Source organism: Lepisma saccharinum, chromosome 21, assembly GCF_977018435.1.
Source record: "Lepisma saccharinum chromosome 21, izLepSacc3.1, whole genome shotgun sequence".
Lineage (NCBI taxonomy): Eukaryota > Metazoa > Arthropoda > Insecta > Zygentoma > Lepismatidae > Lepisma > Lepisma saccharinum.
The window spans coordinates 4,881,150-4,895,350 of record NC_139249.1 but is presented as its reverse complement, the minus strand read 5'-3'; the positions used below and the strand labels follow the sequence as shown (position 1 = coordinate 4,895,350).

The 14,201-nt window shown below is 38.6% G+C and overlaps 1 protein-coding gene across 2 annotated transcripts in view; it reads left to right on the top strand.

Annotated features, from left to right (window-relative positions):
- Positions 1–14,201, top strand: part of LOC146004523 (uncharacterized) — a 64,120-nt gene that overhangs the window by 42,930 nt on the left and 6,989 nt on the right. For both annotated transcript variants that reach the window (XM_083143404.1, XM_083143403.1), the window contains exons 7-11: positions 37–180; positions 2,071–2,248; positions 4,661–4,863; positions 7,695–7,893; positions 9,668–9,877. In XM_083143404.1, the coding sequence (XP_082999530.1) occupies positions 37–180; positions 2,071–2,248; positions 4,661–4,863; positions 7,695–7,893; positions 9,668–9,877 (934 nt within the window). The remainder of the gene's footprint in view (positions 1–36; positions 181–2,070; positions 2,249–4,660; positions 4,864–7,694; positions 7,894–9,667; positions 9,878–14,201) is intronic.

The following is a 14,201-nucleotide window of genomic DNA, read 5'->3' as shown; positions in this document are numbered from 1 at the left end:
ATATATAATTGCTACATACTGTAATTTTTTCTCCAGACCCTACGAGAATTCCAGACTTTGAAGACAGTTGTTGAAAAGAATGCTGTTGAAATGTTGCAACTTCAGGTTCAAATACTTTCAGATGCTTTGACTACCCTAGAGAAGAACGTCAATACATCATTATTGAGATTAGTAGTCCAGGTACGAAACTTGTTTCACCTTTGATTATTATTGGAAAATGTGGTATTTCACATCACATGTCTTCCACATATTAAAAACTGAGACAGTCGCAACATATAGCTGTTTCTGTGTCCTAATTTTCAGATCGATCTAAATTCTTCTTTAAGGATGGGAGAATAGAATAAACGTGGAAAAGATTAAAAAAGATTATAGATGCTGCGTAACTGTTTCACAGAGTTCAGTTATCCTGGAAATTGTGCAAATTTGTCCCAAAATTGTGAAAATTGTATTTTGTGGTTTCATAAGAGGTATTTTAATATTCTGATGTAATTCATGAATATTTTGTATCAAAACTGATAAATTGATGCTTATCGTTGGAATGGAATATTCACCCACTAATATTAATCAATATTTTGAACAACTTTTAATTAAAGGGCTCGTGTGTAAAATAATGGTAAATGACATTTTGATCATTTCTGAGTTCATTAAGAAAAAAAGGTTATTAGAAGCTATGCTGTAGATAAATTGTTTTCGGGTTATGTTTACCAATTTCAGAAGGCTTCACTGAATTCAATGCAAATGGTATGACATGGCAATTTCACTCGAAAATTGAAGGATGGCACATTTTACTTTGTAACTCAAAAATGACCAAAATATCACTTACCATGTTTTACATCCGAGCCCTTCAATTGTTACAATTTCCATGCATTAGTATCAGTAACGGTAAGAGTATGGCCAAAAATTTCTTATCAGTTATTCCTGATTTCTAGCAGTGGTCAAATTTTATTGGATTGGAACCCACCTTTGACTAAAGCTATCTGTGTATAAATTCGAATTAAAACGAACTTTACTGCAAATTTTTACCTTTCTACAAATTTTCTCACTTTACACAGCTACTTTAACCTTGAGCTATTTATTCTGGTGGGGTATAAGGTTTTGTACAAGGCACGTACTGAAAGTTGCGAGCCTTATTCAATTACTCTTGGACCTTGATCATTTCGGTTGAACCAACACCTACGGCAGATACCTACGGCACAGCTGGCGCATGTGCACTTTCGCTGCCAGAGCTTTCAGTAGGAGAAAAATGGCATCTACGGACAGTTTGTTTCGTCAGTGTGCTGTCGTGAAATTTCTTGTTAGTGAAAAAGTTTGAGCTGCAGAAATTATCAGCATTTACAGAACTTCTATGGAGATGCCTGCCTCGGTTACAGCACAGTGAAAAGGTGGGTAAAACATTTTAGAGATGGTAACACAGATATTGTTGATAAGCCTCTTAGTGGCAGACCGAAAACAGCTTTCACGCACAACAACATGGATAGGATTGACAGCCTTATTCAAAGTTACAGGAGGACAACTGTACAAGAAATTGCACATTATCTGAACATTGGACACAGTGCTTTACAGGACATCATATAGGCTCTTGGTTATCACAAACACAATGTAATTTTGCATCATGACAATGCCCGTCCCCATACAGCTGGCCTTACAGTACAGAAAATTGAAAAGATGGGCTGGGAGCTAATTCCTCAACCTCCCTACATCCCAGACCTAGTGCCGTCAATTCTTTGCTCCGTTGAAGAACAGCATTCTGGGTACAAAGTTTGACAATGATAACGAGGTAAAGAGTGAGGTTCATCGGTGATTACATCGTGCCGAAACGGACTTCTACAAGAGCGACATTTTCCAGCTGCCGTTACGGTGGCGCAAATGTGTGGACTGATCTGGATGTTAAGTGGAAAAGTAACAACAAGGTCCAAATTATGTATTACCATAGGCAGATTAAAAATAGTGGTTTCTGACTTAGAGTAATATCACTTGGCTCATTATTTTCAGTACATACCTTGTATAAAATCACATAATAATGAACTCTTACTTTGAATTCAGTTTTAACTTTGTATCTTCTCTCTGCAGGTGTTTGCTGATCCAGCCGCTCCTCTGAGGCAGCTAGTGTCGATGTGTACAGATGATGCCACTCTTAAAAAGAGGTGTAGGGAAGATTTGAAGGAAATGATTGCATCCTATGACTTGCAAATGGATCGTATAATGCAAATTGGCATGTTTGCTATTGCATGCTCCAGTGACGAACAAAGTAAGTTTGAGATGAAGTACATCTTTGTATGTTAGTGGTCCCGACCTTGCCTTATTAATAGAGGCACATACCTATTTTTGGTGAATAAAAAAGCAAAATTTCGATGCAAAAACAGTCAACTGTAGGTTCAAAAGCTATAAATAATTTGGTGCTATAGCGGTGAAAAATTGGATGAAAAGCAAACTTGGAATCAACTTATCTGGCACAAAAACCAGACAACGGTAAAAACAAAGAAGCAATACTTGGTGATGGTTTCTTTTCAGGATAGGATGTAGGTTGTATGTATTTCAGCATTTTTTTAAAAAATAAAATCCTAACATTCATACATATTTTGGTTAATGAGTGATACAGTAGTAAACAAATTTAGAGAGCTGATGTAATCTCTTCTCCACAAAACTGTTTTTTGTTATTGATCTATTAATTTCGGTGGCCACTGCTGCCATCCTCATTGGAACCTACTGTGCTGTTGCTTGTACATGCCCCAAACAAGGGTTTCATAAAACATTAAAATGCTGATCAAGACAAAATTTATTGTACATGATGGCTCAATAAGTCACTTAACACCCTCAGTACAAGGCACTGCGGCATGGAATTTGAAATTGGCGATGACCAATCGTTATCTGGCTAAGGGGGAACCACATTGACGCCACCCACACGGTCGGCGGCCATCTTGATGTCCGCCATCTTGAATTCAACTTCAGAATTTTAAATGGGAAGGGGGTCGTGCGACATATCAAAATGGGCTAGAATTTCACGAGAAATGCAATGGTGAAGGTTTTTTCGACGTATCTTTAACCAGTAAAAAGTTATGGATGAATTCTTGTACCAATTTGCTCCTTTTCGAGGTGTTAGAAAAATGCCTTAAAATTTGTTTAGCGCTTTGGTAATGCATCGAGATCAAAGTGACGTCTATGGAGAGACGTTCGCATGCCATTGCACATTATTTTAATCGGATACATCCATGAAGAGCTGTGCATTATGAATGGTTGTCGCGAACAATTTACAGTGTGAGGCTTCCATTGAATTAAAAGTCCTTCACAATGCATTACCGAAGCGCTAAACAAATTTTAAGGCATTTTTCTAACACCTCGAAAAGGAGCAAATTGGTACAAGAATTCATCCATAACTTTTTACTGGTTAAAGATACGTCGAAAAAACCTTCACCATTGCATTTCTCGTGAAATTCTAGCCCATTTTGATATGTCGCACGACCCCCTTCCCATTTAAAATTCTGAAGTTGAATTCAAGATGGCGGACATCAAGATGGCCGCCGACCGTGTGGGTGGCGTCAATGTGGTTCCCCCTTGGCCTGATAACGATTGGTCATCACCATTTCCATGTTGCGCGCTGCAGTGGCCTTGTACTGAGGGTGTTAAGTGACTTATTGAGCCACCCTGTATAAGAAATATACACTAAACATGTAACGTTTTCACCCTCTAAGAGGGTCTTCTTCAGACGTGTTACAGTGTTACCAACTGTTTAATATCCTATAATAGGAAGTTTAAGTTTTGAAATAAAAACACCTAAGTTCAAATGTTGCACAATAAATGTGTTAAATTTCAGATTCAGACCTTCATGATCCACGTGTTGTAGAGCATGCTCTGAAACCAGAATTCCTCGATTCGAATCTTCAAAGTTCCCTCATCGTATCATTGTTTGTATACTTCCATTTTATTTTTATCACAAAATTTGCCTGTTGCATTTTGACCAGGTGATGCATGGCCCCTGTATAGTTTCTGAAGTAGAAATCAGGTGACTTTTCTTTACTGTCTATACACAAGGGGTGTGTTCCGAAAGTCATAACGAATCGAACGAAAGTAACTGGGCTCGTGAACTTGGTGAAACCAGTTATTTTACAGACTTGTGGGACGTTCTAGACGAAAGCGCAGGCGCAGCATTTTGTTTATAAAAATTTTCCGCATGGCATCCAGCTGAAGGCATTTCCTTCTGATAGAAATAAACTCTACTGCGGATACTGTTACTCATTTTAATCACATTGTAAGAACAGCTGAGGCACTCTCATCATTGTGCATGTTGCTTCATAATGCTCTCTGTTAAAATTATAATATAATTCCCGAACTAGTGCACTTTGAAGCCATCATCCACCCGCGGTGTCTGCAGAGAGCAGACGATTCTCACTGAACAAACCAGCTTCCTGGCTCGTGCGTTTGGTGAATCTCGTTCTTGCACGAGACGCACGGAATGCGACTTTTGGGACAGCATAGTGAACCTCACGAAATGCATGGATGCACTTATGGAACGGCCAGTTGCCCTAACTCGTTTAACGCATTAAACTCGGGCAACTTTCGGAACGGGCCCAAGGTTCAAGCAGTACATTACCATGTGAGATAGTTTTTAAAGATTATATTTATTACTTTGGTATGCTACATTGTAATTTTTCTTCTCTTTCAGGAGTACTTGGAATAAAGTGCTGTCTTGCTAGCCTAGAATCATTGGAACCAGAGTTGGTACCCTCATTAGTAGCATACTACCTTGATCCCAAAAGTTCAGCTAACCAGTCTCATTTCCAGTTTCTTTACAACCACTGGAAGCAAGAAATAAAGAACTTACAAAGCTTCTTGGAGCAAGTCATAGATCCTGCTGCTTTTGCTCAGGTATGATAGAAAAATACCAATAGAAAATTAGGGGGTGACTTATACATGCTTTTTTAATTTTAACTCCTTTCATCTTCCTAAACTGAAGACATGAGTTTGATGTCAAGAAAATGTTGTTTGTGTTTTATCTTTACCATGCTTTTTCTGTCCCAGTCATTTTAACATGTGGATATTAATACAGGGTGGTCCTAGGAAATTGTTATGAAATACGAAAGAAAATAATTGATATTAGAACTGACACATAGCTATAGGATATTTTTTCTAAGCTGTCAAATTTACTTGACTTATGATTAGTGATACACTACAATCTGTGTCTATGTCTTAAACACTACAAGACGTAAATTCTGGCTGGCTCTTTGGTCAAATTTTCATCTTATAATCGAAGTTCCTGGGTTTGAATCCCAGCCTGGACATGGGAATTATTTGGGAGTGTCCTTCATCATCTTCATCTTTAATCTAATCATGACTCATTCTCATCAGCACGATTGGCCACAAGTAGCAGAAAAGCAACCTAAAATATCTAAAATACACATACAATCAAGCAAATTACCTTCATTGATATCAATATGTATATCTGCAGGCACTCCTAGCACCAGGTTATCATTTTCAAATCCCCAATATCTTGTAGCTGCCAGGAGAAAAACTTGCTTTTGAGATACCCCTAAATAAAAAAGTCTGGGGCTGTCACATCTTCAGATCTGGAGAACTGGCTGGCCAAGGGACATCCTTAGATCTTGAGATCAGTTGATCCAGAATGAACTGTCTCAATTTTGCCATCGCCCGACCCTGTGGTCGAGTGGTTAGCACACCGTGCTGCGATGCCAAGGGTCCCGGGTTCGAATCCCGGTCGGGCTTGGTTGTTTGTGAATGTCCATTCATCAAATTTCATCATTTCATCACTCATCCCCATCTTCGCAAATTAGCCAAGAGGCACAAAACGCGAAGTAAAATAAACTAAATCAATCAATCTATCAATTTTGCCATCGTGGCATGGGTTGTGTGAGCTCCAGCCTCATCTTGCTGCAATCATGTGTGGAGAATGGATTTTTCTTGCAGGCATGGCACATGGTTGTCAAATGCGTTTTTCCTGTAGGCCTTAACAACCTGAATACGCATTTGCACGGACGACTCATGGCATACTCGTGTAAGACAGGTGGGCTCTGGGGTTGTCACTTGTTATTGTACTATTTCCCAAGGACCGCTCTGTATTTGTAAGATTGAAATGATGAAGTAGTGGCTTGAAATAACTTTCCGCTACCAGCTGGTTTTATTCCAGAATTTGGAAAATCTGTTAATTTTACAAGAAATTTCTGTAAGAATGGGTTCCTTAATGTTATGTAAGAATTGATCAATATAATGATTATCTTGTAAATGAACATTCTTTTGTTTACAATCATTTCTGTAACTACAGTACACACAAAGCCTTATACAGTGGAACCACAATTTTACATTCCCGTATTTTACATTTTCCTGCATTTAAAGTTTTTTCATCTTCAACCCCTGAAAAATCTAGGTTCTTCTGCATATAACTTATGTGGTGCAACAGGCCAAGTCCTGCCAACTGCCTTTTATTGGATGATGAATGGTCAGTGGCGCGAGTCCCATTGCTTCTGTCTTTCTGTTACTTCTTTTCAAGTTGCTTCCCAATTGTCCTCATGATGCTGGGTCAACACTGTTAACCATTCAGGTTTACAGGATCTCTGTCATATGTGTGGAAATGTAAAACGTATGCAAGTGGTGTCTGGTTCTATACCAATGGTAGGGATTAACGGCTCAGTGGCCAATCACTAGAGACATGTTCATATTTCATGTTTTTCAAAGGCCGAGGTACATTTTCCTACAATATTTTGTCACAAAATGATGTGAAATGAACTGCAAAATGCGAAATAACCTCTTAACATGAAATTTAGAGTTTAATTACTGACACGACATTTTGTGAAGTCTGAATTATCCTGTGAGTTGTGCAAAATTAAGGAAACTTGATTAATTCTGCTGTAAATATTTGTAAAACAAAAGTGGACTTCTTTACACAGGAATAAACTTAATATTCTGATAAGGGGCTCCCCCGATGGCATAGTGGTAGCATCATTGCCTTGTAATCAGGTGGTCTTGGGTTTGATACCCGGTGGAGGCACATAGTGGTAGGTCCAGTGCCGATTAGCCTTACTGTGCATAAAGTAGACTTAAAGTTACCAACTCAAAAACACCATATTTAATATTCTGATAGTACGTAAATGTGCTATTTGAAAGGAAATGTTTATTTTGTGTATCAAGTATAGATTTTAAATCAGTTTAGGATTATATTCACCATTTTAACAGCGAAATGCCATTTTATATACTGCTTTTGATCTCGAAATGTGCCCAGATTTTGTACCGAAATCTTGACCATTTATTCACCATACCCTACCGTCACATTAGGTGGTTGACTTTTGATCTCGCCACTGAAGTTCTCTGCTTCGAATCCCTGCCTGGGCATGGGTGTTATTTGTAGATGTCCTTCATCACTCATCCCCATCGTCATTTAGTCAAGTGACAGATATGTGATGTAAAACAACAAAAAATGCAGAATACAAATATCCCTGGTGGGGCTCCAAATTTAAGTGTTGACCTTGTAGTTGAGCACAATGATGGAACCTCTCAAAAGAAACTGCAACAGGCCCCGGTCTACAAGACCAGGAACAGTGGCAACAGGAGTCAATGTGCTGACCAGACTTCCCCCAATGAAAACCTTTTTGGCAGGTCTTTTCCTTCATCGTGCTCTTGCCCCATGGAGTCGTGTTTTGTTGATAGTACTTTTATTTCTTCTAATTGTTGGTATTTTTTCTGTGTAGGTAACTCATGAAGAGGCATATAAAATAGTTGCATCATTGAAGGCAAAGTTGTTCAATCAGAGTGAGGAATCAACAAGAAACGTAGTCCTTAGCGTTGTGAACAGAGCTAAGAGATTGATGTCTCTCGTCACCTACAGCGTAGAACAAATGGAAAATGATAACGATGCTCTTTTGCTTCTTGAGAAGGATTTGAAATTCGGTAAGCATTTATTGTTACATACGCTTAGTCTATCTACAGTAAGTGATAGCATTGTGACTAAGTAAAAAGTTTATTGAAAAATTATGACCCTGGCTTCCTCGGTGATGTAATGGGAAAGCTGTTGTCTTGTAATGAAGGGGTGCTGGTTTTGATTTCCAATGGACTTATAAACAAACTCAGACACTCGAAAAATAATGACTCGTTTAGGGATCAAACCTGGGTGTTCAGCACACATTCTGCAAGTTTAGTGGAACCCTGATTTTATGTTCCCGGATTTTACATTGTCCAACATTATACATTCAAACTTGATGGTCCCAACATAGTAAAATGTCATAACATTTTCCTCGATTTTACATTTTCCTGCATTTTAAGTTTTTTTTAGCTTGGTCCCCTGAAAAATGTAACATCGAGGTTCCACTGTACTTCTCTTACACATTTTTTTATGCAACTTTTCAGTTATAATTAAGACTGACCTCACAACTTCGAACTGATGCTGATGCGAATGCTTGAAAAGTTGTAGAATATTTATAAATGTTAATAACTAAGAATTCAGTTCTTTTTTATTATTGGAACAACTTCATGCTCAGGTATTTTAATCAGAACTGGACCTACAGTTTAAAGTGAAATACAGGCAGACCACTATGCAATGAGTCCTCCTCCAGGGTATGGGTGGTTAAATTGCAGTCAATACTTATACAGGGTATTGGCCAATACCAATGCTTCAGATTACTTCTCTTATGTAGTTAATTTATTTTTATTTCAGTTGAATTATTATTATTTTTTTTTCGTGTTCTTAGTTAGAAGTCAAAACCACGCTTTTATAACTTGCTTACATAAAATAAATAAATTTTAAAATTTACTGTACCTTCTTCATAACATTAACGTAGTGTAGCATTTAACACTCACTGAATATTCAAGGTATCACAAAGTCTATTCTCATTGGGGCCACATAGTGATTCCACTTTCAATTGGAAGTCCAGTCCCGATTATCCAATCTATGAATAAGGTTGAATTTAATCAAACACTTTACTATTATACACATGCATTGTCTTTACATATCCATGCATCTGTTTATTTAATTCAATTAATTTCGGTGACCTCTATTACCATCTATATCGGAACTTGTAGTAGTTCGCTTCAAGGGCTTTTGGCCTGCACTGTTATGCTACACTAAATGCACGGCCGTGAAAATAGGCGGCTGGGCAGAATTGTGCTTGTGTCACATATGGGAATAGCAAAGCGAGAGCAGAACAAAAGTAACTGGTTCCCATGCAGTGTGTGGCAACAGCAACCGAGCTGCATTGCCTAGTTCGAATGCCAGACCAACCTCTCTCTGGGGCACTTTCGAGTCCCATTCGATACAGAGCTGGTGATCATGTGCATTGAAAGTTTGTTACAGCCCCAGAAATGAAGTTCCACGTCTACACGTTGGACTGTTCTTAAACTTCAACACACGGGATTGTGCTCCGACAGCACGAACTTCTGCCATCGACCTAATTTCATGGCCATGCATTTTGGTGTGCTGCTGTTGCTGGATTGCCTGATGTGTCATCTAGAGCTGCTTCGTTTTACTTTCTCAAGTAGCGGAAGCCAAATGTGGTTGATTGTCCTTCACAATATATAGTTCATGGGGGAAGTGTATTTTAATTTAATTGAATTAAATAAGCAGGTACGAAGATATGTAAGTATGTTGCATGTGTATATTAATATCTTACCGCATCTAAAGTCCCGTAATATGAATTAATCAAATACTTTGTTATTCTTTTGTTTACAGCAACTGAAGAATGTTTAGCTGCTATCTCGCTTTCACCAGAGCAGGTGGAACCTCTGAAGGCTCGGAGACGAGTGCTTGAAAGGTGTGAGCTGATGGTGAGCATGTTGAAGAAAATTGAGCAGAAACTTATTGAAGACACAATTCTGGAGGAGGAAGCCCAGTCTTCGGAAGTTAACGTTACCTTCTGTCAAGATGCTGTTAAAAAAGAAGGTAAGTTAGGAAGAAAATTTATTGCTTTAGCTATCTTGTATTGTATTTGTATCCTGCCTCTTTTGCTTAATTGCGATGAGAAAAGATGATATGATGAAATTGATAGAGGCACTCTCACAAAAAAAAAAAAAAACCACATGCATACTGGGATTTGAATGTGTGAACTTCACTTGCAAGATTGGAAGTTGACACTTAAATAAGGTTGGTCAATGAGGTGGCATCTAACTTGTAATATACTGGAATGATGTATAGAAGAAACATCACTAAAGGTATTAAGTGGAAAATTGAATTCGTTACCCTTAGCAATTATATTCTCCTTCATGGTTGAATCTGAATCTGAGATCATCAGATATACAATGATTTTGAGACATTAGATCATGATAGATTTTTTGATTGATTTTGCTTTATTTTACTTTGCTTTTGTGTCACTTTTGGCTAATTTGCAAAGATGGTGATGAGTGATGTGATGAAATTGATGAATGAACACTCACAAACATCCATGCCCAGGCCAGGATTCGAACCCGGGACTCCTTGTGTCATAGGGCAATGTGCTAACCACTCTGCCACGGTGATCGGCTACATTCGATCATGAATATATTGAGGTGGCTAATCACTGGGAATTCTGCATGAATTATTGGCTGCAGAAAGTCTGTGTGAATTCTTTGTGAATTTTTCTCTGTAGACATGACAAATTGCAACTTTCTTATTCCAAATCCCATTGAATTTATACATATTTATAAATTCCCTGAGACACAGCAGCAGGGTGCAGTTAACCCCTTCCTCTTAAATCATGCAGTTGTCACCATCCATGCATTATGCTGCACTTTTTTATGTTGGTGTGTTTTCTCTACTATGTGTATCATGAAATTAGTATAACAAACATGCCATTATACATTTTTTGTACTGTTGCTAGCCTAAATTTAAAATCTGCAGTGATATGGTAGAATCTGCCAAATATTAGAATGTATTGCATAGCTATTCATGATGTTACCAGTTGAATCTCTAGGAAGGTCCGTGTTAGTTGTAAGAAATGGCTTGCAATACCAACCACACCAAAGTAAGACATGCACAGTCCGATAATTAAATAATGAGCCTGAGTTTATGTTGACCCACGTGTGCATTCTATGGAGCAGCGAGTGAACATCAAGTTTCGTGAAAGACATTCTGAAAACTGCTTGTGGGAATAAACATTTGTAGATTTCCATTGTTGTGGAGGACGAAACAGAGCATTTTCACTGCGGTCCTACGAAGCAACAAATTCCAGCCAAATTTGCCAAGAGGCAAGAAAAGGCAGCTCCTCAAGTCAAAGGTGACAATGAATTATTTTTTACGACAGCAAACGCATTATTCATCATGTATTTGTTTCAGAGGATGAAACTGTAATTAGCTATTATTATCGTAGTGCTCTGAATGATTATGAAAGAGAACTGACCATGTCCGACCTCAGTATCCTGAACCGGGCAGTTGGTTCATGCTCCACGATAATGCACGGTGCCAGCGAGCAGTGGTTGTCTATGTGTTCCTAGTCCAAAAAACAAGTGTGTGTGTTGAATCATCCTCTCTACTGTGAATTTTTCCTGTTCCCGAAAGTGAAGGTGCTGCTGAACACAGGAACATCCAACAGTTTGTTACGTCCAATCTTCAAGTCATACCACATGAAGACTTGCAGATGTCGTTCCAATCGTTAGTCAACCATGCCAATTGCTGTATTGATGCAGGAGGGATGCACTTTGAGTAATAAACAGGGAATGTTCAAATATTTTCATTCCTTTTCATATGATAACGACTGTCTCATTACTTAATTGTTGGACTGTGCATTATGTGGCTTTGTCTTGGTTATTTTTATACTAAATTCTCTAAGTTGAATGCTCTAACTGTTGAAAATTTGGAGCTAAAATTTCTATAGGAGTTGGAGGTATTAGAGATCTATCCTGGTATGTGTTGATTTGAGGCTTTGTGCTGTGTTCAAGTTAAGATCAAACATGTTCTTGATACCAGAACCAATTTGTTTTAAAAATACTCTTCTGCTTGTTGATGCATGGAAGATTTTTCTTTCGTGATGTTTGCATGTAATTATTATTATTGGATGTTATTTGTACTAAAATAATAATAATTTTGAAGATAGAATTCCATTCTTATCATTCTTATGGGCGATTTCAACCTTCACATAAAATGGTCATCGTCGAACTCTGGCCTATGCACAGACAATGATGACAGATGGTTTTTTGATCATTATATCAAAGCGATTGGACTTCATCAGTTTGTAGACTTCCCCACAAGACGCACAGAAACTCTCGACCTGTTGCTGTCTTCGTATACAAAGGTCAAGGCCAAGCCTGGTGAGCAATTCATCGCCTCGGACCACACCCCCGTGCATGCCGAATTCCAAGTCCCTGGAAAAGCCCCCAGGCCCTCCCCCTCCTCCAGACCTGTCTACAACTGGAAAAGAGTCAACTGGGAGCAGCTTTCTCTTGTCACCAGACTTGTACCGTGGACAATGATGGACCCCCTCCCAGCGGAAGAAGCAGTGGATTTCCTCGTGGACTGTGTGCAAGCCATAATTAAAGATCACGTGCCCCTAAGGAAAACAAGAACATCCCGATTCCCATCGTGGTATAGTGAAGAGACTAAACTTACACTAAAGAACAAAAAGAATGCGTGGATCCTGTGGAAACAAGTCCCAAACGTTCATACACGGAACACTTTTACTCAATTAAGAAAACATAGCAAAAACTTAATGCAAAGAGACTATAATAATTACATTCAAACTGTGACGGAAAGTGCTGCTAAAAACCCCAAAATGTTCTGGAAGCTAATTAACTCACGCCGACAACACGACCGTATTCCCGCTCAAGTTTCCTGGAACGATAAGTCTGCTACAAAGAAGGAGCGCACATCACTTTTTAACTCGTATTTTCACAGCAACTTTGCAAATAATACCGCTACTGCACTGCCTGAAGTCAAGCCCATCACTCCTTACACACTCTCTCAAATCTCAACTAACTGCAATGAAGTCCACGAACTATTAAAATCTCTTTCATGTTCTAAAGCTAACGCTCCTAATGATATCCCTGCCATATTTCTACAACGATTAGCCCATATTCTATCCAAACCAATCAGCATAATCTTTAACAAATGTTTTTCCGAGGGTGTATTTCCTCTTGCATGGAAGCAAGCAAATATAGTTCCTATATTCAAGCACGGAAACAAAACTCACGTTACTTCTTATCGTCCGATTTCCTTACTTCCTGCACTTGCACTACTAGCCGAAAAAATAATTTCCAATCGTATCCTTGCGCATGCTACTCCGTTCCTCTCTCCCACTCAACACGGTTTTCTTCCTCGTGCTTCATGTGACACAAACCTTGCTTGTTTGCTCACCAACGCGTTTAACTGCCTGAGTGCCAAGCAAGACATGGATGTCGTTTACTTAGATTTTTCTAAAGCGTTTGACTCTGTCCCTCATACAAAACTCATCCATAAACTTTCAAACAGATTCAACATTCACGGACCTCTTCTTAAATTACTCTCTTCTTATTTGCACAATAGAAAGCAAAAGGTTATCATATCTGGTTGCTCTTCGTCATGGCTCCCTGTAGTTTCCGGTGTGCCTCAAGGAAGTTCTCTAGGGCCCCTGTGTTTCACTCTTTTCATGGACGATATTCATGAATATATTTCTCCAGAATGCTCAATTTTATTGTATGCTGATGACTGTAAGTTATTTAGAAACATCGCTTCAGTTGAAGACACTTGTTCCATGCAAGACAATCTCACACACATTGAACGCTGATGCCAAGACTGGAATCTGAAAATAAATCCCGAGAAATCTGTTTTTATGAGGTTTACCCTCAAATCCAATTTTACAGCACCATCCTATAGATTATGCAACAAAATCATCCCGTTCGTACAACAGCACAAAGATCTTGGAGTCATTTTCGACAGCAAACTCACTTTCAGCCACCACATAGATTACATAACTTCGAGAGCCATGAAAACGCTTGGGCTAATTTACAGATTTACAGATATCACACATGTTTCTGCCCTCAAAACCTACTTTACATCGTGCGTCGTACCTATTCTTGAATATGGTTCCTGTATTTGGTCAATGGCCTGTGATAGCAATATAAAGATAACGAACAAAGTGGTAAATTTCTTTATCAGAATAGTCAAACATAGATGCCCAGCCCTTGCAAACTTTTCCAAACATGAAATTCTATCCACTCTTCAAATTCACGATCCGTCCCTTCGCCGTCAAGTTTCAGATCTAACTTTTCTTTTCAAAATCATGAATGGACAACTTTTCACTAACAAACTCTTGCCACAT